Here is a 22,830-nt window from a genome sequence, read left to right as displayed (position 1 = left end):
GGCGGCCAACTGACTACATAGGCGCCCTTACTGGTCGAGCCTTCCAAGGCTCCCGTGTGAGCTGGCAACCTAAAGTTAGTAGTGCTGCCCCCGAAGGTCGAGCCCCTAGTAGCTTCTTGTAGGAGTAGGTGACCGGCATTACGAAGCTGATACAGGCCAAGCCTACGGGCCACATTACTGCTTAAGACCCGGTCGCCTCTCCAGCACGGGCAAAGTAAAAAAAGAGTAGACTACGAATCACTCCCAAAAGCCTACGAGCCACATTACTGCTTAAGACCTGGTCGCCTCTCCGGCACGGGCAAAAGTCAAAAAAGAGTAGACTACGAGTCACTCCCAAAAGCCTACGAGCCACATTACAGCTTAAGACCCGGTCGCCTCTCCGGCATGGGCAAAAGTAGAAAAAGAGTAGACTACGAGTCGCTCCCAAAAGCCTACAGGCCACATTACTGCTTAAGACCCGGTCGCCTCTCCGGCACAGGCAAAGTCAAAAAAGAGTAGACTATGAGTCGCTCCCAAAGCCTACGGGCCACACTAGTAATTGGATCAACACTTACTAGCTCATCGACTTATGGGCCAAAAGAAATCTACTTCCTTCGCTGAGTTACTATCAGCTCGGGAGTGGGGGGCTATTGATGAGGGCAGATTTGGCCCTCTAGTGAAATTGTGACATGTGGCACCTCGTGACAATTAGGAAAACACCCAGCCAACAAACTTACGAAGTTGGTGACTCACCCGGGCACTAGTCGGGCCGGCCTGGCGCGACCTGCGCGCGGCCTGACGCACGCCTATGCGACCTGCGTGCGGCACACGCGACCTGCGCGGCGCGCACGCGGCCTGCACGAACTGCGCGCGGCCTAGCGCATGGCCTGCGCGAACTGCGCATGGCCTGCGCGAGCTGCGTGCGGCGTGTGGCCTGCACTACCTGGCCGACCTGGACCAGCCTAGCGCATGATCCGGCCAAGGCACCCACCGACGAACCTGGCCTAGACACTGACCCGCCGACTGACACAGGCGCCAGCTTGACAACCTGTTATAATCACTGACCCGTCGACTGACATAGGCGCCGACCCGATGACCTGGCCTAGACACTAACTCGCCGACTGACACAGGCGTTGACCTGACAACCTGGCCTAGACACTGACCCGCTGGCTGACACAGGCACCCCTCTGACAACCCGGCCCAGGCGCCGACCTGGCCGCCTGACACAATCGCCAGACTGACGACCTCGAGGAGTTCACCACCGTACCCCGGTTCTGACAGGATGCGTCAAGTCTTACCGTTTGGAGGCTTTTCACCCACCTAACCCGCAAGGACTCTGGTATATAAAGACCTCACCCCCCAAAGGGGAGAGGGATGGAAGAAAAGAGAGGTAACCCTACTCTCTAGCTCTCTCGTATTATCTTCAAAGCTCTCTACAATAAGAGTGCTAACTTAAGCGTCGGAGAGCCCCCCACCGGGAAAATACCCCCGGGACCTCTGATTCAGTTTCCGTAGGTCCTTCAGCTCCCGCCACCTACAAAGAGGAGGAAAAGATGAAGTTCTCGCAAGTCCCTCATCTCCCGCAGCTTACAAAGGAAAGAAGACCACCTCATCCTGAGGGCAGTCGGATTGCGCCGCACCAGGGAGCTCCAGCATTCTCTAAGGCATCGGCCGCCTAGTAGGCAACTCGCCACCTGGCAGTTTGCCATCAGGCAGTTCGCCATCAGGCAGTTCTCCACCAGGGAGTTCACCACTAGGCAGTTCGCCACCAGGCAGTTCACCACCAGGTAGCTCGCCACCAGCAGCTCGCCACCAGGCAGTTCGCCACCAGGGAGTTCACCACCAGGCAGTTCGCCCCCAGGCAGTTTGCCACCAAGCAGTTCACCCCCAGGTAGTTCGCCACCAGGGAGCACCACTAGACAGTTCGCCACCAGGCAGTTCACCACTAGGCAGTTCGCCACCTGACAGTTTGTCACCAAGTAGCTCTCCACTAGGGGGCTCGCCACCGGGCAGTTCGCCACCAAGCAGTTCGCCACCAAGCAGTTCGTCACCAAGCAGTTCTCCCCCAGGGAGTTCGCCACCAAGTAGCTCATCACTAAGGCACGCCACCACCGAGTCAAATAACGAGGTACTTAGCCAAAAAATCTTACATCACAAAACATTGGTACGTGGCCGAAAAGGGCATCATCAAATATTATATCAATTAATATCTTTAATTATAACCCAATAATTAGATGATTCAAACTGAATGAATTCCTTAATGCTCTTAAAAAGAAACTTCATTAAAGAAGAATGATACCCAGTCGAGTCTTAGAGTTTTTCTTTCTAATTAGAAGTTGATGTAACCGTTTTCGGCCACGTACCAATGTTTTGTGGTGTAAAATTTTTTGGCTAAGTACCTCGTTATTTGACCCGGTGGTGGCGTGCCTTAGTGATGAGCTACTTGGTGGTGAACTGGCTACTGGCGAACTGCTCGGTGGAGAACTGCCTAGGGGCGAACTGCCTGGTGGTGAACTGCCCGGTGGCAAATTGTTTGGTGGCGAACTGCCTGGTGGCGAGCTTCCTAGTGGCGAACTGCCTGGTGGCGAACTGCCTAGTGGCGAACTGCTTGGTGGCGAACTGCTTGGTGGCAAACTATTTGGTGGCGAACTGCTCGTTGGCGAACTGCCTACTAGGCGGCTGGTGACTTAGAGAATGCTGGAGCTCCCTGGTGCGGCGCAATCCGACTGCCCTCAGCATGAGGTGGTCTTCTTTCCTTTGTAGGCAGCGGGAGATAAGGGACCTGCGAGAACTTCATATTTTCCTCCTCTTTGTAGGTGGCGGGAGCTGAGGAACCTACGAGAACTCCATCTTTTCCTCCTCTTTGTAGGTGGCGGGAGCTGGGGGACCTCTGAGAACTCCATCTTTTCCTCCTCTTTGTAGGTGGCGGGAGTTGAAGGACCTGCAGGAACTGAATCAGAGGTCCCGGGGGTATTTTCCCGGTGGGGGCTCTCCGACACTTAAGTTAGCACTCTTATTATAGAGAGCTTTGAAGATAATATGAGAGAGCTAGAGAGCAGGGTTACTTCCCTTTTTTCATCCCCTCCCCTTTGGGGGGTGAGGTCTTTATATACCGGAGTCCTCGCGGGTTAGGTGGGTAAAAAGCCTCCAAACGGTAAGACTCGTCGCATCCTGTCAGAACCGGGGTACGGTGGTGAACTCCTCGAGGTCGTCAGGCTGGCGCTTGTGTCAGGCGACCAGTGCCTGGGCCGGGTTGTTAGGGGGCGCCTGCGTCAGTCGGCAGGTTAGTGTCTAGGCCAGGTCGTCAGGTCGGCGCCTGTGTCAGTCGACGGGTCAGTGTCTAGACCAGGTCGTCAAGCTGGCGCCTGTGTCAGTCGACGGGTCAGTGTCTAGACCAGGTCGTCAAGCTGACGCCTGTGTCAGTCAGCGGGTCAGTGTCTAGGCAAGGTTTGTCGGTGGGTGCCTTATGGGCGGCTTGGCCGGATCATGCGCTAGGCTGGTCCAAGTCGGCCAGCTCGCGCAGGTCGTGCGCGCGCCGCGCGTAGTTCGCGCTGACCGCGTGTGCCGCGTGCAGTTTGCGCAGGTCGCGCAGGCGCACGTCAGTCCACGCGCAGGTCGCGCCAGGCCGGCCAGACTGGTGCGCAGGTGGGTCACCAGCTTCGTAAGTTTGTTAGCTGGGTGTTTTCCTAATTGTCACGAGGTGCCACATGTCACAATTTCATTGGAGGGCCAAATCTGCCCTCATCAGAAGTGAATGATGTTGCAGAGAAGATTATTGTCTAAAACTCACAATCCAGAACAAGCGAATCATATATAGAATTAAGAAGACGACAGTTCTATAACCAATACTAGTTTCAAAAATTCTTTTTTTTTCAAGGGAATAAACTAGCTTTTGCCAATCGGGTGATTGATTGAAAAGAATAATATACAAACATAGAATGACCAATTTGTATTATAAATCAACCTTTGTTGCTGGGCCATGTTTATTGCATCCATATCCTTCGAATTCATTATCTTCAGAGTAGGTACATCATCCCAGCCTTCTTCCAACAGCTTTGGAAGCAGTCCTTTCAGAACACCATTAACAACAAAATCCTCCATTGAGAAAGATGCCATCTTCGTTTCTTCGTGAAACAGAGAGTGAACCCAAATATTTGAACAAACTGAACCTTGCTACCGAATTGAATTCTAGATGTAAAAAAACCAGAAAGGAGCTGAATGCATAGGAAATTTGCAATTAGGAAACTTAAAGTATATCCAGTCTTGACAATGTCAATTATACCAATATGTAGATTAGTTGAGACTTCCTCTAATCTGGGAGAATTTTATATGGTAGTGGTTGAGAAGGTCTTCATGAGGGAATGAGTTGGCTTAAGACAAAGGAGTCAAGGACTTAGCGACTTGGCTTGTTTCAATTTGGCTAAGCATGTCAATTTAATTGAGGGTAAATTGCTTAAACCTCTAACCGTTGCTGAAACTTTCCTTTTAAGTTTGGTAATTGCAATCATCGCCCTTGAACTTTTTTAACATAATTTCAAGTAGACCTCGTTTATGAAAATCCTCTAATAAGAGGCATCAAAATGTCCATAATACCCATCCAGTAACTTTTGTCCAAAATGTTTATTTTTCAATTTTTTTTTTCTTATCAGTGGTTATCCCAAGCCCTTCCAATCTCTTTTCTAAAATTGATTCATTTTCCAAAATTTCACTTCATATTAATTGATTAAAGTTGCAATTTTAAAAACTCTTTTATCTGTTGTTGGTCATAAAGTTTGTATTGCTTTTCCTGCAGAAATCAGCTTCCACAATTACTATATAGTATTTTGGACATTTTTTTGTGGCTCTTATTAGAGGATTCTAACAAAGAGTATCTATTTGCAACAATGTTAAAAAGTTCAAGGGATGTAATTGTAATTACCAAACTTATGGGGGAGATTTCAGCAACTTACCCTTTAATTTAATATAATAAAGCCAATAGAGTTTGGTGTGTATCAGTGGATTTAATTTTATTTTAAAGATACAAATATCTAGATTTTGATTGAAACAGAATAATTACACATAATAATTGTACCATCTTTTAACCTAAAAACTTAAACTATTAGGTTGTGGACTTGTGTTTTTGAATTGCCATTTACCTGGAGGGTTGGACCATTCGGCTCAAAATCATCCATAAAATTGGTTCTATTTTACCCTAAACCCGATCCTTGACCAAAAATCATTGAATTGGTATATGACCAGCTGATTCAGGCAGTTAAACCGTCAACCCTTCAATGGTTTTTGACCTTTTTATTTTAATTACTTTTCATATTTTATTTTTTAAACTAAAACAAACCAACTGTTGAAACCAAACAGTCAAACCGTCAACCCAAAAACTGGTGCCAGAACGGTTTCAATCCGAATCAGTTTTAAAACCTTGCTGTGGGCCAATCTTATACATAATTGCTTTGACTCTCTTATCCCATACCATTCATTCATACTTGCATCCTAACAATAAGTAATATGGTTAATTTGGTCCGAAAATGCAAAATGTTCTTATTTACCAGGGAACCATGGTAAAAGTGGTAAAGAAAATTTGGTATGGTGAAAAAGTATTCATGAGACGTCAGAAAAGTTTGTAGCAGTTGCTCCTCTTCATGGGTGAATTGATCAACTATTTTTTGAGCATGTAGTTCATGTTGATTTTTTTACGACATAATACTAATCCATGAAATTGAAAAGATTAAATGTAAAATTAGATTCGCAAACAAATTTCTTTTAGATAAGAGGTTTTAAAACAAGTCGGACCAAGATAAAATATATTCATATAAATTAATAGTGAGTGAAATAGGTATTAGGGTATAGTTGAGATCTAATTATAAGATTCAGAGAATGGAGATATATCACTATATCAATTCAACCTCTCTCATTACCTTTCTTTGATAATCCATGACAAGGGAGAAAAAGGAGAAAGATGTTTCATATGGAATTAGAATGGGATGGGTGAAGTACTTAGATATAGGTTAGTGCAGTATACATGTTAAAACATCTTCAGAAATTGGGGATCTTATTCAAATGCCTCAAAATCTTCTCAACCATCTGCCTTGTATCCATGTCCCCGTGATGGAAAGCACTCAGCAATAGAGAACGCAGTAACCTATCCTCTGATTTATCAGAAAGAGACTTATCCCCACCTTTTGTCAGAAATCTCTCAATCACCCAGAAAGATTTTTGTTGCAAGCCTTCTTGTCTGTGCTCCCTCAGAGCATTCAAAACATGTTGAATGGCATTCATTCCATTCAACAAACTCACACTCTTGTCCACATCAACCTTGTCATCCAGCAACGTACGAATAGCTGACAGTGCAGCCTCAACCACCTCAACATTTTGATGGTTTAAACAAGACAGCAGCCTCTCCACAGCCTTCCCATCAACTAAGCAAAAGGTGGCTTTTGAAGAACAAACCCCTCGATGAACTGGGCATGCTTGTAAACTCCTACCCTTTGATGGATGGGATGATAGAAACTTGGGTAAGTAGGACTTTGTAGGCTTGGATCTCTCAAGTTTTGGTGGTTTTGATAGATTTATTGATTCTGACGAAAGATTTTCCAACGCAATTGCTGATAGTTTCTGTACTTCATCACTTTCCACTGTCATGAGTAGTTCTGTAAAAACTGATGTGAGGTTGAGGTTTATTGCCAGGAATAGTATTTGAGGTTCATATAGTGTAGTCGTAAATCTGACAAGAATACCTACTAGGCCTTCTAGGTATGAATATGCAAACTTTCTTGTTCTTGTTCCATTCCTTTGGATATCATTGATTATTTCTAGGATTGTGGGGACTGTGTTCTTGTGGAGGAGGGCTAGATTAAGCATTAGGTTTTGGCAGGGAAGCTTTGCTAGGAAGTTGGCTGAAACTGCATCTTTTTCAGTGATTTGATTTATTTCAGTTGGGTTCTTGATTAGGTTCTCTGGTTGACCACTGGTCTTGCAGAGTCTTTCAGCAAGTGTGTGGCCCATGTAGGGTGAGAGTTTCGTGAGAAATTTAATTGATGTGGTTCCAAGTTTATCATGTGGGGAGTTGACCAATTCAATTAGGTCGTAGCTAGCTTCAGTCTCTTTGACAACAGAAACAATGGTTGTTGTTGACTTACGAGACTTCATTAGGCATAGAAGGATTCTGATGAGGTTGAGATTGAGTTCATCAGGGGAAGAACTCTTCAGCATACTGATGATGCTGTACACAACATAGACTGATTCCATTGTGTGACCATGGGTGTTGACTTGGAGATTCTCTGGAGCATGACCAGACTCAAGTATGTTTGCAAGGATTGCAGAAGCTTCTTCCTTGGAATCCATGCACTGATTGAAGATTGTCCTTGTGAACACCTCTTCAACCACGATAGGCAGAGCACCAGCGTTGACAAGTGTTTTGCCGTTTGGGTGGTACGATGAGATCTGAACTAGGGCTTTGAATGCTGCCTTCCTTCTTAGGGAGTTTCCACTTTGTACCATTTTAATCAGAACTGAAGAGGTTCTCTCTGCTGCGTACGTTCTGATCTGCTGCTCAAGAAAAGTTTCCCCAAGGTAGTTTGCCATCTCTACCTGCATCTCTTCATTTCCTGTTTAAATTTATTTTAAGGAAATAGCAGTGGTTAGGATATTGTTTGATGCACAATTGAGTTGAAGCAGAGAAATATCATCTAGTCATACAACAACACTGTCCACAACCTCAGTTCCTTACTTAAGTGCCTGGTTTAGTAATGCATTCCTTGAGCACATAAAAGTAGTGCTACAGCAAATTTCGTTCAGTGTTGAAAAAAAGACTAACAGAACTTAATCTCTAATCCTCACAAGAATAGCAGCCTGGAGGCGTAGAGACATGAATCTATCTTAGAAAGCTTAAAGGGTTGGCCACTTATGGATTCCCTTAATCATCATTAGAAGCATTTCCATGAAAGTGACATAATTAACTTTTCAAGAGACATAACCCCTTTGTCATGTAATGGATATAGACCTCCTAAAAAGACTTTTTCTAACTAGTCCAATCCAGTGATTTAAAAGGCGCACCTGAGGTGCACAATGGAGGCGCATTTTAGGGCATGTGCCTTGCCTAGGTGTTAGGCACAACACTTTCAAAAGGCACACACATGCGCCTGATGTGTCTTGTGCCTTAGCCTGTGCCTTTTTAGATTTTCATGCTTTTTTGTTTCGTTCATCTTAAAAAAATATCTTCTTAAAAGGCAATTAAAATTATAAAATCATTATTTTTTGGGTGAGAATTAAAAATTTAAGACCTTAACATGGATTTGTTTGGGCTTGCCTCGAGGGGCTTGGTACAAAGGTGGCTTGTAGAATCAGTAATACAATATGTTCTACATTACATTAGCTACTTAAAATAATGCAATTGAGGAAAGAAGAGATTGTGGGTTTTACATGCTTGAAAATGTTTTATATGTTTGATTTTATTTTTAAATTTTCATTTGAATGTTCTTTACATGTTATGTTTATGTAATTTAATTTTACACAATAGGTTTTTTAAAACATTTATTTCAAAACTTAAGTTTATATTTTTTATTAATATTATGTTTAATATTTTCTGATTTTTTTTTGCAATTTGTTGGCATTTTTTGAATTTTCTGCAAGGTTCAAAAAATCGATACAATACGCCCTATATCGGGCATATCGTATTGTATCTTTTGGGTCCTGATATGCCTGTTTACTGGTGTTTCGGGACCCCACTATTTTCTAATGAAAAATATAGGTATTAAACTCCCCAAAAACCAAATTTAAAAAAAAATAAAAAAATCATATTTCCGTGTGGCTCAAAGTACCAATACACAGAGGCGTATCGATACTTTGAACCTTGATTTTCTGACTTTTTTTTTTGTACTTTTGTGTCTTGCTTCAAAAAGGCACATGCCACAGGCGCAAATTGCCCCTTGTTTTTTATTTTTTATTTTTTTTGCGCCTTGTGCTTTTAAAATACTGAATCCAATGATATAATCAAGCAGCAGTGCTATGATTGAAGGGGAAGTATGGGTATCACTTAAACTATACACTGCTACTGAGTACAGATGGCTTATGGATCCTTTATTCTCTTTCCACTTAGGAAAGATCAGTCCCCATAAGATAGGCATCAGAGCTCAAGAACTTGACTGAGACAAATGCAAGGAACATGCCTAATCCATGCAATATCTGTGAACACCAAATGAACACTCTACCATAACGTACCCTGTAAATTTTGATGAATCTGAAAGAACTTTATTACATTCTCTAGAGCTGCAGATGCATATATCTACATCAGGGATCATGAATGTTAAGCTATCATATCAAAATTCTGACTGCCATTTCTAGGAAAACAGAAGCAGGAGAGGAAATCCAAGTGGAGGAATATAATTTACATTTCCATGATCTCTGCACATGCAGGTAAGTAAAGAAAAAAAAAAGATACTGATCATTATGAGAGAGGAAGATGTGATGTCATACCTTCAATAAGGTGGTCTAATAGTGGTTCTAAGAGGCCATTATCTGCCATGCAGATAATATTCTTTGGATATTTTGCCAAGTTCTGTAGGATTTCATCTGATTTTTCTGCAGCAAATGCATCAAAAGACTTGTTGTATTTCATTATGATCAGCCTTGGAATGCCCCCGGTATCATATCCAATATTTTTGCAAAGTGATTCAGTCCTTGAAAGCTCAAGCAAGAACAACAAAGATGCATGTTTTTCTGGAAGATAATCACTTGACAGCATTCTCATTGTTGTTGAAATTGCTTTTGTCTGTGCAATTGTATCCTACACAGATAGTGCAAAACAAACTAGGATGTGTTGGTAGGAAATAACTTTCCAAATTCAAGTTTGTTATTTTTTTTTTTTTGGTTGATCAATCAACAATCCTGTTCAGCTACATAACATTCTTCTTCTTTCTGTACTGTAGAACAAAGATATGCGTCCTGGTAAACAGGAAAAGCTCAAACTACCTAGACAAGAAAATTAGGAACTTAAAGATAAATTAGGCAGTGGAGGTTTTATACCCACACAATATCAACCAGTGGCAAGCTTGAAAAACTTTTAAAACTGTAGAGTGAACATATCATGCATGGCTCTCTTCTAAATGTCAGGTATATTGGTCCCAACAAAGCCAATATTCCCATCTATCTTTGCAACTAAATGTCATAATTGAAGGGGTGGCTCTTTATAGAAATTTGAAAATGGTTACTTCCATCTAATATAAAGGGTGTAGGAATAAATGTTTATACACTAAAATTGTAAAACTTGTATATTATATATCATATTATCATGTGTAAATAAGAACAAGAAAAGCACTTATTTAATCTACAAAATGTGTGCTGAATTTCATAAGGGTAAAATATGAGTTCAGGGGGGAGAAAGTAAACCTTTCCCTCGTCATCTTTCTCCACCAGTAACCGTAATGTCTCCAATGTTGCACACCTAATGTTCCTGTCTTTATACTCCAGAAGCCGAGTAAGTAATGGTAACATTCCAGCATTACGTGCCTGTACTTTGTTCTGTTGTTTTCTCTGGCAGAGATGCTTCAAATCCTCTAATGCTTCAAGTATCATATTTTCTGAGCTGGCCAATGACAAAGCAACCCAAGCAACCTTGATCCTTGATGCTTCATTTCTTTCTTTCCATTCTTCTATTGCCTTCTTTAAAGCTATATTGGTTTTCACATTTCTACTTGCTAGTTTCTTCCTTGTTGTTGGGCAGATCACATCAGAACCATCTTCAAATGTATTGAACCACTCTATTATAGCCCTCCTCTCATATGTCACACCACTTCCAACTGTGACTGGGTCATCCATAATCTTTTGTGTAAGTGGACAGAAAAAGGCCTCATACAGAGGCTCAATGTAATCAGCCACTTGTGGCAATGTTTTCATAGACAAGTTGCTACTGTTTTCAGAGATCAGTTGATTACTAGAACTCGTGCCTCCAGAGAATTCAGTGAGATTTTCTGTATCAAATGACTGAGGTTCATCAACATAAATTTCAACATTGATGGGGTAAAGGTCAGTTTCCATTGTTGTGGGTTCTCTCTCTGGTAAATGCTCCGAAGGCATAACCTGTACTGCTGTTTTGGTCTCTGATATTTCATTTCGATTAATTTCAAAGTGAATATTTTGTATCTCCTTTGAAAGAGGCTGGACCTGTATTACCTCTTTGGTCTCTGAGATTTCAGTTGGACTAATTTCAAACTGAGCATTTTGCATCTCAGTTGAAAGAGACCGTACTGCAGCTTCTGCATATTCTTGGCCCTTGAATGTTGAAGATGGTATTAAGCTCAGTCCTTCACCTATGTCTTTTACAACTCCCTCCAGCTGTTTTATTATGGTTTTGACTTCTGTATATGGAATAGAATGGCATTCAGTTTGGCATTTCCCCAGAAGATCCTTCGCACGATTGATGCTTTTAGATAGATTATGTAAAATCTCATTTGCATTTGATGGGGTATTCTCAGTAGTCTGCAACACCATTATTGCTGGAGAAGTGCGATCAAGGTAGCATCCAACTTCCATGAAGTTCTCTCGTTCTATCTCTATACATACAACTGAGGCTGTGATTTCTGAAATGGATGCCAAGAGTGACTGACCAAGAATTGCACTTGGGCTTGTATTATCAACCAGCTGAAGTGGAGAAGATACAAACTAATTTAGTTATACAACAGCGTTATTCCCAAGTTTGATTTTACACTTCAAATAACTGGTTAAATCTTATACAATTTGGAGACAGACATGCATCTCCATATCACAAAGATTCAAAGATCCCTGAAAACTGACTCACAAAGAATATACCTGGAAATAGACAATAAACATTAAAATTTTATAAATTTTGTACATATAATTGCTGAAAACAAGATATACGACAGGTTTTGTTGGAATGTGTCTGAGACATGGCCAAGGTTGAAACCCCTGACATTTGGCATAATAATCTCTTCTTGAGAGATGTTTTTTCAATTTGAAATATTTAAACTTTATATTGTCTGTTAACTTGGGTAAAACCCCAATGCAAGGGAAGAAAAATCTGATGCAATTGTTGTTAGATGTGACCCCTGATGAAACACAGAGACAGCAGTTTTTGAAATAAAAAATCAATGGATTTGTTGTCTTGAATTTATTTAAAACGCTGGTGTGTCCATATGTCATTGGGAGATGCATGCAACCATGGTCACAGAAGATGTGATGCAAGGTGGAGTACAGGGCTCATTTTGACTTGGTGAGTGCATGCATGGCTGGCCTAGAAGTTCCCCAACTAATGGATGGTCTGGATTGACCACAGGGTTCCTCCACATTGCAGAAACATGTTGGGTTGTCTGGTAAGATTTGCTGCTTGCTGTTATATGTGCACAAAATTTTCTTTGACCCTTTTCTATCAATAAGTTTTCTTCGAGCTTTCATCAAATGGGAGTGACTTTCTATAATGTCACGTGCAGGCTCTGTTCTGAGGAGCAAGAATCTGTTGATCGTCTATTTCTGCACTTTAGCTTTTCTTCTAAGCTGTGGGCAAGGTAGTTAGGACTATTTGGAGTTCAGACATGCTTTCCTGAATCAGTGGAAGCCTTATGCTGAAGTTGGCATACCAAGGCTCAAGGGTTTGAGTAGAAGAGGAATTGTCTAGAACATGATTCCTTTGGCTTTATTGTAGGGTGTATGAGCTGAAAGGAATGCAAGAACAAAGAAACAGATGAAGAACCGGTGGCTAAGAAAGTGGTTGACATGCTGTATTCTTCAATGTCAGTTCATCAGTTAACAAGCTATTCAGGCGAGTTCCATATGATTCTTTTTTTTTCTGACTTTGATACCCCTTTAAGAAAAACAGATGAATAGAATACAGTGATGGTATTAGTGTGATCTCCAATTGTACAGCTCCTCATTGTACAGGGGTACTGCTTTGATGCATTAATGAATACAATACCTTGCCTTTTCAGAAAAGTTCAAAAGAAAGGTTTTCACTGATCCTTGATAACCCTAGACCACAAGGATAAATTGGGGACTATCAAGGAACTTATGTCACGCTTTGTCTTCTTATCACTTTCTGTACACTAAACAAAAGATCAATGGTGCCGATACCATAACAAATTCCAAATTTGTTGAATACTTGAATTTGGTAAATTGCCATAACTTCTATGACTTTGGTACAAGTACTTATAATTAAACTAAAACAACATCAAAAGAGGAAAGTAGAGTGATACACAACAACAACAAAGCTGTCCTAACTTGACATATTTGCACAGGGTTGGGCTAAAATACAATAATCATGGGCAGCAAGCATCGTTTATGTTGCCTGGGTACCGTAAATTCCAAAAGCTGACAAAACGAACTTGAAATGCAAAAACCACAGACGGTAAGCAGCAATTATAGCACCTCACAAACCCCTTAACAAGATTAGGATGCTCCTTTTTTCTTTCTTTTTCCTTTTAAAGTGGATCAAAACTGGTGCTTTGGTTTTAGTTCTTCGACTTCTCAAGAAGCTTGCTGTTATGGGTTATCTTATCTATAATCTATATGTTCAAGCTGAACATGGTAAACACCTCGTTAGACAGGGACTAGGAATTCACTGAACAAGGACACCTCGTTAGAAGCTCCAATAGCTTCGCATCATATCTCCAAAGCAAAGCATGACCAAATTTTGTTTGCAAAACTATGAAAACATAAAAATTTGAGAAGGCAAAGAAGAAAATGGCTTACCGACATGCAACTGGAACTACTGCCTCAATTGATCTTCCTGCTGGGAGAATCGAACTTCCTTCCCTTAATCATGTTGAGGAAGCTTTCTTAGAGAAGATCATCAACCCATTAAAGCAGCCTGTCATTCATAACCTCTAACCCTTCATTTCGTTTTCCCATTCAAAGCGACTGACATCTCTTGTTGCAAAAGTCAGTAGTCGGGTCGTTCAGATTTTTGAAGTCTTCCTCCCATTAAAGTAGCGAGACTGCGAGACTCCCTTCTGAACGACCCATGAATCTTCAACTCAAAACGGGTCCATATGTTTCTTTCGACACGCTCCATTCGCGGGCTAGTTCCTAGTTGGCATTCTTGGAGTGATTCAGCAATGTCTCCTGCTAGACCCATTACTCGATCAGAGGACCATTTTTTGTCCTAACTACCTCCTCGGTACGGTAGAGACTATATATTCAAGGAACTGACTCAGTCAGATCAGCTCCCAGAAGACACTAGAAGAGAAGTTATTGAAATGATCTTCTTGTTTCTAATTCCATGGCTCTTGACATCTGTTCAAGAAATTTCACATCGGCTGCACCAAGGGTTGTACAATAGTTTTTGTTGACTCTTTAATGAAGCATGGACAGGCTAGTAACAATCCAACCAAAAGTCAAAATCGTCTTAAAGTTTTGAATTAAAAAATTATAAATGGAATCGTGTATTCGTGTTCGTGTTCAGGTTTTATTGGGTAGTGGAATGATGAATGCTCATTTGAGTTTTGTTCAAGACATCTAACTGCAACTCTGAAAGATTGGCCCATTCAACAAGGAAAACAAAAACAATTAGGCAAACTACTCCCAACCCAGTCAGACCAATTACATAATCGTTTTTTTCATTGAGTCAGACGAATAAGAGAATCTGTATCACCAATTTTTTTCTTTGGGAATATTCTTAATCAATACCATTTACTATATTACTTTAAAGGTTGTTTCAAATCAGTCGTCATGTCTTTGCAATAGCTGAACTTTTATAAACTGTCTTAATAGGCCCCTGCCGTTAATAGCCCTTCGGTTATCTATATCAGGTGATAACATGTGCCATTTAATATTTTTAAAAATATTAAAATTATTTTTTAAAATAAAACACTGTTAATTATCGACTGGAGACACTGTTCACAATCTTCTACCAAGTGGGTCCTCATATTCTCAGTAAACTGGTCATGTAAAGTAGAGGCTCTCGTCTCCCCCATCTATCTATTGTCCCACATTCCTATAAAAATACACTGCTGCTGGCATACGTACAGAGATGGAAGGCACTGAACATTGAAAACAGTCTCCATTCTCCATCATACTCACTCAAAAACTTCATAAGACCTCCGAAATTTTAAGACAGAACCGAGAGGACAAACACAAGCTAACACTAAACCAAAAATACACAAGTAAAAGAAGGCAAACCCAGCTGTTACAGGCCTATATGAGGAGGAAACCAAAGAGACTGCAGTTTGAACAATAATGCCATGGAAAACAAAATAAGATGAATGAGAGAAAACAATAGACTTCATTGATTTGGTTCAACGAAGTTCCTTGTTTTTATAGAGTTCACAAGATTTTAGTTTACATAGGTCTCATACAAGATAAGATTAGATTAGTAAGAGTTCTAAATAGAGTACAACCAAGAGATCATGCTAATCTGAAACTACAAGAGATAGCTATCTCTTAGTATCCTTACCCAAGTTAGATTTGGAACTGGAATCCAAGTTAGATTCAGGACTGAATACATGATTATCTCCAATATGCCCCTTCAATCTAGGATACCAAAACGTGGTGTAACCAATGGTTTTGTGAAGACATCAGCAACTTGAACTTCAGAACAGATGTACCAAATGGATAGTTTGTTGTGCATGCATTGATCGCGGAGGAAGTGGAAGTCAACCTCAACATGTTTGGTACGAGCATGAAACATTGGGCCTGCAGCAAGGTATGTAGCACCCAAGTTGTCACATCAGACTATTGGTTGTAAGACAAGGAAGCCTAAATCGGCCAAAAGGGATTGGATCCATAAGACTTCTATGATTGTATTAGCAAGCAATCAAAATTCAGATTTAGTGCTAGAGCGAGCAACAGTGTGTTGTTTTTTGGAACTCCAACTAATGAGATTACCACCCAAGTAAATGGCAAAGCCTCCAGTAGAACAGTAGCCATCTCGACAGTTGGCCCAGTCAACATCAGTAAAAGAATTGAGGTGTAAGGAAGTAGAGGATGAAAAATGTAGACCATGATCGAGTGTACTCTTCAGATAATGCAGGATACGTTTGATGGTAGACCAATGTTTATCAGTTGGAGATTGTAGAAACTGACAAACCTTGTTGACCAAAAAGGAGATATCAGGTCGAGTAATAGTGATGTATTGCAATGCACCGACGACACTCCAATACTCAGAGGAATTTGAGAGAGGTGTACCAGACGTTCAACTCAGTCATGCAAATGCCGCCATAGGAGAGTTGTAAGGTTTAGACCCATCTAACTTGGTGCATTGTAGCAAATCTAGGATGTAGTGTTTCTGAGAGAGGTGAAGGCCATTAGAACTAAACTAAGCTTCGACACCAAGGAAATAGTGCAAAGGTCCAAAATCTTTCACAGGAAAAACTGCAAAGAGGTTCTGAAGTAGAGAGGTAACAGCAGAAGAGGAGTTCCTGATAATGATGATGTCATCGACATAAACCAATATGTACAAAAATGTGGAGTCATGCTTGTAGATAAATAAAGATGGATCATCCATTGAGCTTCAAAAACCCAAATCAAGAAGTGTCAAAGTCAACTGAGAATACTATGCACGTGGAGCTTGTCGAAGACCATACAGAGTCTTGCACAGTTTGCAGACATGAGTGTAGTCAGGGTGTTCAGACCCCTTGGACTGATGTACATAAATGTCTTCAGTGATGAGACTACGGGGAAAAGCATTATTGGTGTCTAGCTGTTGGATAGGCCACTGATGAACAACTGCAAGAGCAAGAATGGTACAAACAATGACTGGCTTCACTACGCGACTAAAAGCATTATTGAAGATAATCGTGTACTCAGTCCCAGATCTAGCTCTGATACGAAGTTTGAACATTGATACTATCGAAAACATAACAAGATGAATGAGAGAAAACAATAGACTTCAGTGATTTGGTTCACTGAAGTTCTTTGTATTTATAGAGTTCATAAGAGTTTAGTTTTGCATAGGTCTCATACAATATAAGATTAGATTAGTAAGAGTCCTAAATAGAGTACAACCAAGAGATCATGTTAATCTGAAACTACAAGAGATAGCTATCTCTTGGTATCCTTATCCAAGTTAGATCTGGAACCGGAATCCAAGTTAGATATGGAACTGAATACATGATTTTCTCTAATTATGACAAATTTATCTCCTACAATGGGTGATCCTTGAACACCTCCTCTAGTGTAAGGATGAACAGGGCCTCTGGCCTTGTAGTAGTGTGTAATGACCTTCCCAAGCGAGGTGGGCATGGGATCCTGTTGGCAGAGAGAGCAACATACGAAATGTAGTAGTGAGTCATCCTCTAGAACAAAGACCTCCGACCAATCCCACTATCTAGAACTACCTCTTCGCCAAACTCATTGTACAACGATATTGCCGATGGCCATTCGAGGGCCTCTATCATTAGCTGGTAGTGGAATGTGTATATGGTAATCAATGATGTGGCTAATTAAGAGAACACTGTGAAGGATGAACTGTGATGGAAGCCTAGCTCGATAGCCCCTATGCCAAATCCCATCCTCCCTTATCTCAGTGGTTGTGTACGATGCTAGTTGTTTAGGCTATGTTTGGTTTGAAGGAAAAGGGAAAGGTTGAACCATCAACCCAGAAACTGGTGGCCAAAACAGTTCCAATTGTGGGTCATTTTTTAAAACATTTTTAGGTATTACTGGTGGATCCTGTTAACTGTAAAACTTGAAGGCCTCGTAAGACCTTACTTAGAGGATTATTGATCAAAAGTTCCTGAGAGACCTTGTTCTTTAAAAAAAGTCTTTTTGAATGTTTTGGGCAATTCCTTCGTCAAAAAATAATCCATTTGAACAAAAGTTTATTATGGTTTGGACGGTGATAACTCTGCATTTTGATGCCTTAAGGGCATCATTTTAGGGGTATTTTCGCCTTTAGAATAGTCAAAGTATACACTTTTCCCAGTTAAAGTCAATGTTGTAACCTCTAAGGGTCTCTATGCAAATTCTGTGGAAAACTGGGCAAGTTACATGGCTAAAATGCAGTTTTTGGGAAGCTTGTGCGGAGTCCAGTTAAGAGAGGGGGTGTTTTTATGAAAAATTGAGAACAGGAGGGTGCCTCCTATCTACTAAACCCAATTTGGTGCCCCTCCTTTTGTATTAGCATGCTCCCCTCTCCTTAGCAAAATTTAGGGCGACTTTTAACTTATTCTTTTCCTCCTTAGCAAACCCTAGCCGCCCCAGCTATTTAATCTCCACCCTCAACTCCTTCTAATTTCTACCACTCATTCTAGGGCACTCTTTTCGTAGCTTTTAAACCCAAGGGTACCACCTAACTGCTAATCCTCACCATTCAGCCCCTAACCACTAGATCTCAGCCCTCCATTCCATCTTTTATCTCAACCGTCCACTCTAGGGCACCACCCACCTCTTTTAATCTCCACCTTTCAGCCCTAGGCACCTCAATCTCCACCATCTATTTCTGGGCGCCTAAATCTCAGCCCTACATAATATTGGGCGCCCTCTCCTTCTATTCTCAACTTTAGGATCACCCCAAGACCATCCTAACCCTCCATTAGAAACCTTAGGGCGCCCATATCTTTGCTAAAACCCAACTGCCGCCCCCTTCTTTATCTCTAATGCCAATTGTATCCAACCTTCTTTATAAAAATGACCCAAGAGCTCCTGAGAAAGGGTTGGATTCTGCCCCTAGGTAAGACGAAAGGTTGATCTTGAGAAGTTCAATGGTAGAGGAAGAGGAGGACGCCCAGGCAAGAGGAGGGGTTCCTACTTGCAGTTTTCCAACACCACTACTGCCACATCTGGAATCAGATCCCAACCACTTCTACAATTTGGCCAAGTAAAACAAAAGGACTAGCTCGAGAAGTTTGAGGGTCAAAGGAGAGATCTGGAGGCTGCTACCTTTGATCGGATTACAAAATTTTTTATTTCGTTTCCTTCATTTATTTATTTTTTTGCACTTTTAACTTTCAGCAATATCTGAATTCTAATTTTTCTAGATTAATTAATTAATTTCTGTATTTCTACAAGTTCCACTTGTGTTCTCTTGTCTGGATTTGAGTATGTATTAATTTTCCCTTGCTTCCCTGTGGATACGACCTGTTCTCACCCTTTTACTGTGCTTGTAATTGTTTGAGAATCAGGAAAATTTTATAAATACTAAACTGGTGTTCCAAAGTGCTTAATGACACGCTTCCAGACACACCCGACAGAACGTATTTCAATGCCTTTTTATGCCTTTTCCAATGCCTATGGATTCACTATTGGGGCCCCAACATTTGTTTAAATTAGTGTTCATGGGAATGATTGATAAAGAAAATTAGATAATACATCAATGACATTTTTTGTCCTTTTACATGATACTTAACGTCTGTTAACTGTTTTAGACTAAATTGATAGCTTTTGAAAATTTAGGATACTGAAATGTCATGTTTTGAAGTTGGGAATTGACTTGAGAAAACCCCTAAGGTTGCATTTGGAAACGATACAAATATGTAGAGTGTAAAACGGTTCATATAAATGACAAAGTTGGGTTAGTTTTGCATCGACAAATTTGCCTTCTTACCAAACAACTTTTAGATGTAATGGATGCAAACACAAATTCCAATAAAGCATATGCTTTTTTTTATCAAAAGCACACTTAAATGGATATTTATTTCTTTTTACTGATGTACTTTTACATCTTATTATCAATGTAAATATGTATTGGTTTGTCATTTGTCAATGCAAAAATGCAATCTTACCAAACACAAGCAAAAGTGAACCAGAATGCAAACTTACCCCGAACCAGGATTTGCACTCCATTTGCATTGTTTCCAAATGCAGCCTAAAGTATAGTTTTTGAAAACAAGCAATGGCATGTTTTGAAAAAATTCCTGTATTTTTATTTTTTAATGTTGAAAAGCAGCTTTGCCTATACCTCCCATGATGTTTATTCCAAATACTAATAGGTAATACCACCAAAAAGATATCAACTGACCACCTGGATTTGAGCTTAACTACTTAACTAATCTAGTTTTAAGCAGCTGATTTCCCAAATTAGCAAGATTGTTTTTTAAGCCATTAATCATTTATCTATCTAACTATATTAAAAGTCTATTATAAATTTTCCCCACTTTTAGAATTTTTTATTTTTTAATCCACGATTTTTTGTCTTTCACAAATCAAATTCCTTTAGGCTATGTTTGGTTTGAAGGAAAAGGTAGGAAAAGGAAGGGAAAAACCAATACAATGTTTGTAAAGATTTCCCTATCTTTCCCTTCCTTTCCCTACATTTTCCTTCAAACCAAACATAGCCTTATATGATCCGTCCTTGGCCACGTCCAATGACTTTCGAAGTGCCATTTTCACTCCCAATTAATAGGTTTAAAATTTAAATCCCTCATGATTCCAAGTTGTGATAAAGAGTGAAAAATTACTAACATATAGGACTCTTGCTCTGTTCTATATTTCCCTAACCAAGAGCCATACTTGACCTTTCGAGTTTAACGTGAAAACAAAGGGGTCTTGATCGTGGATAGAGCTTCATGTCAAAACAAAGGTAGTTAGGTAGACCAAACTTCGAACATATTGGACTTCAATCCTTCTCAATGCTTTCGCTGTGTTTCTAAGATCGAATTTATTTTTGGACACCAGTTTCAAGGATCAACACATTGTGCCACAGGCACCAGTTTCAAGGATCAACGAAGCTATGATACAGGTATATATTTGGCTTTACATTTGACAGAAAACAGGGGTTCCGCCCCATTCTCCTTCTCAAATACAAAGCAGGGGCTTCGCCCATTCTTCTTCTTCTCTATAAATAAATATAGAACATTACTTTCATAGAACATATATATGCAACAAGTTTTTATAATAGAAAATACATGTTTTCTATTCATGCTCCCCTGCCCTATTTGTCTTCCAAAAATTATAGGGTTAGTACCATTGCTATTAAGTTTGAACTTGAAAACTTAGAGGACAATGAGAACTATTGATGCTCAGATTAGTCGAGGGCAACAAAGTAATTTTGCTCCCGAGTTTCAAAGGAGGAAGCCGAAGGCTTTGAGGGTCTAACGAGTGGGAACCGAAGCCAAGGACTACGTCTGAGGTGGTAGGTCCCTTCGGATACTATAGAAGCCGAGGGCTAGCAAGGAGAGTGTCGTGCGAGGGGTCTGAAGGAGGCTTCGGTGTGAGCCCTGCGAGAAGCAAAGTGTTAGAGGCCTCGGGTGAGTACCCGAGGCAAAGACTCCGACGGTCAAGTTAGTATGCCACAAGATGAGCTTAAGGTCTAGAACTAAAGGGCCTAGACGAGGTCTCAAATAATGCTTAAGTTCTCCAGAGAGGTAATGCTTAGAGATTGCTCTAGTTTTCAAATCCCCTTACCTTGTGGGGGGGGGGGGGGGGGGGGAGGCGCTTCGTATTTATAGCCAGAGCTGCCTGGGAGTAGTTAGGCTCGGATGGTCCAAATGTGAGTCGTACGAGGCCTTGGCAAGATCTTTTGCCAGGGCCACGCGGCACCTTGGTACTGGAGATGATGTCGGATTTCGACGTTGAGACGATGAAGGTGATTCCAAACTCTCCTGAGGAGGCTGCTGAGGGTGTTGAGGACTCCGCCCATCCCCCGGCTGGCGGCGAGGCCTAGTGGGGTTCTCTTCTTTTTTGTTGTTTAGTGTTTATTTTTTATGTAAATGTGCTCAGCCTCAAAGGCCATAAAACTTTTTTGTAAAGGCTCAAAAATTTGATGAAGTGCAATGAGAAATCAAGCATTCTTTTTGTATATTGGGTATTTTTTGTTCATTGTGTTTTTTCCTTTCTCTTTTCTTCTTCTTCACCCTTTTTTTTTCTTTTACCAAGGGGTCCTTGCCCCCCCCCCCCCCGCCCCATGCAAAAAGATCACAAGGCACAAAAAATAGCTCGTATTGGCTTGTCAAACGCACCTTAGGTTGTTAGGAGGGAGAGGCTGAGGTAGATTCATGCGACCAAAGTGTGGCTCACCTAGCCTAATTTCCTCTAAGTGTTCACTTAGGCAAGGCTGAGGTGGCCTGGAATATGGGGGAGAGGCCGAGGCATAGTTGAAGCTTGCCTGGCTCCCTTCCTCCCATGGTTGCTTAGGTAGAGACGAGATAGCTTGTCGAATTGCGGGGGAGGGGCCAAGGCAGAGCTTAAGCTCACCTGGCTCCCATTTCTCCAAGTGGTTATTTCGACGAAGCCAAGGTAACATTTTAAGGAGGTCAGGGTCTCGGGCCGAGGCGAATCGCCAAGTCAGTCGGGATCGCCACCTTTAGTTAATCGCGCTAAGTGTGAAAGACCAAGAAACCATCGACCGCTAGGGCAGGCGGTGAGGTGTGCGAGGCCTCAACCGTCCTGGGGTAATTCGGTGAGGTGTTAAGGTGTTCGTTACTTGCAATATACCCTGGTGATGGTCTGGCACAAACGCATGGTCCTCGAGAGAGCCTGTGCACCTAGGCCAGTCGCAAGGCCGAGGGGTCTTAGAGACTTAGTGAGAACACGTGTTAAGCTTTGATCCAAAGAGGAACTTTGTTTCATTCGTTCATCACTTCACCAAAAAACTACACTCATCTATAATACATCCGAAAGTTCTCGCCGAGTTCCACGTTCAAGGGACGAGTCTTCCATCTAAGTGTTCCAGGCGAAAGGTACCGGGGCCGATGACTTGCTTAATCCTGTAGGGGTCTTCCGAATTGGGGCTCGGCTTTCCTACTCTCGGCTTGGGGACCATCACTTTCCTAAGAACGAGGTCACCTTCTCGGTAGTGTCTTTCTTTCACCTTTGAGTTATAGTAACGGGCCACTCATTGCTTGTAGGCATCCACCCTGATTTGTGCCTGCTCCTAGGCTTCTTCCAGCAAATATTGGTTTGCTCAAAGTGATTCGTTGTTCTCTGCTTCGCTGTATGCTTCAGTTTGGAGCGTCAGTTGGCCGATCTCTGTTGGGA

The 22,830-nt window shown here is 41.4% G+C and overlaps 1 protein-coding gene and 1 long non-coding RNA gene across 2 annotated transcripts; one reads left to right on the top strand and one right to left on the bottom strand.

The window, feature by feature from the left end:
• Window positions 1-5,856: 5,856 nt before the first annotated feature.
• Window positions 5,857-14,241, bottom strand: LOC148854599 (putative U-box domain-containing protein 42). Its single transcript, XM_088982195.1, has 4 exons — window positions 13,669-14,241; window positions 10,357-11,607; window positions 9,445-9,754; window positions 5,857-7,577 (listed from the first exon to the last, which is right to left on the bottom strand). The coding sequence occupies exons 1-4, from the start codon at window positions 13,672-13,674 to the stop codon at window positions 6,007-6,009; spliced, it is 3,138 nt and encodes a 1,045-aa protein (XP_088838321.1). The 5' UTR covers window positions 13,675-14,241; the 3' UTR covers window positions 5,857-6,006.
• Window positions 6,382-12,924, top strand: LOC148854600 (uncharacterized). The gene is made up of 3 exons (XR_016112251.1): window positions 6,382-6,485; window positions 12,024-12,296; window positions 12,414-12,924. It is a non-coding gene; the product is annotated as an uncharacterized LOC148854600 (long non-coding RNA).
• Window positions 14,242-22,830: the final 8,589 nt, after the last annotated feature.

The sequence above is a fragment of the Nelumbo lutea genome, chromosome 4, assembly GCF_056320005.1.
Source record: "Nelumbo lutea isolate HS-2025 chromosome 4, American lotus-T2T, whole genome shotgun sequence".
In the NCBI taxonomy this organism is placed as follows: Eukaryota; Viridiplantae; Streptophyta; class Magnoliopsida; order Proteales; family Nelumbonaceae; genus Nelumbo; species Nelumbo lutea.
This window is presented reverse-complemented; position numbering and strand designations above follow the sequence as displayed.

Excerpts from the sequence above, each read along its gene's own strand:
- LOC148854599 (XM_088982195.1), bottom strand. Across the intron at positions 9,755-10,356 it reads AGAAAGATGACGAGGGAAAG|GATACAATTGCACAGACAAA; the intron begins GTTTACTTTCTC and ends CTATCTGTGTAG. Across the intron at positions 7,578-9,444 it reads ATTAGACCACCTTATTGAAG|GAAATGAAGAGATGCAGGTA; the intron begins GTATGACATCAC and ends AAATTTAAACAG.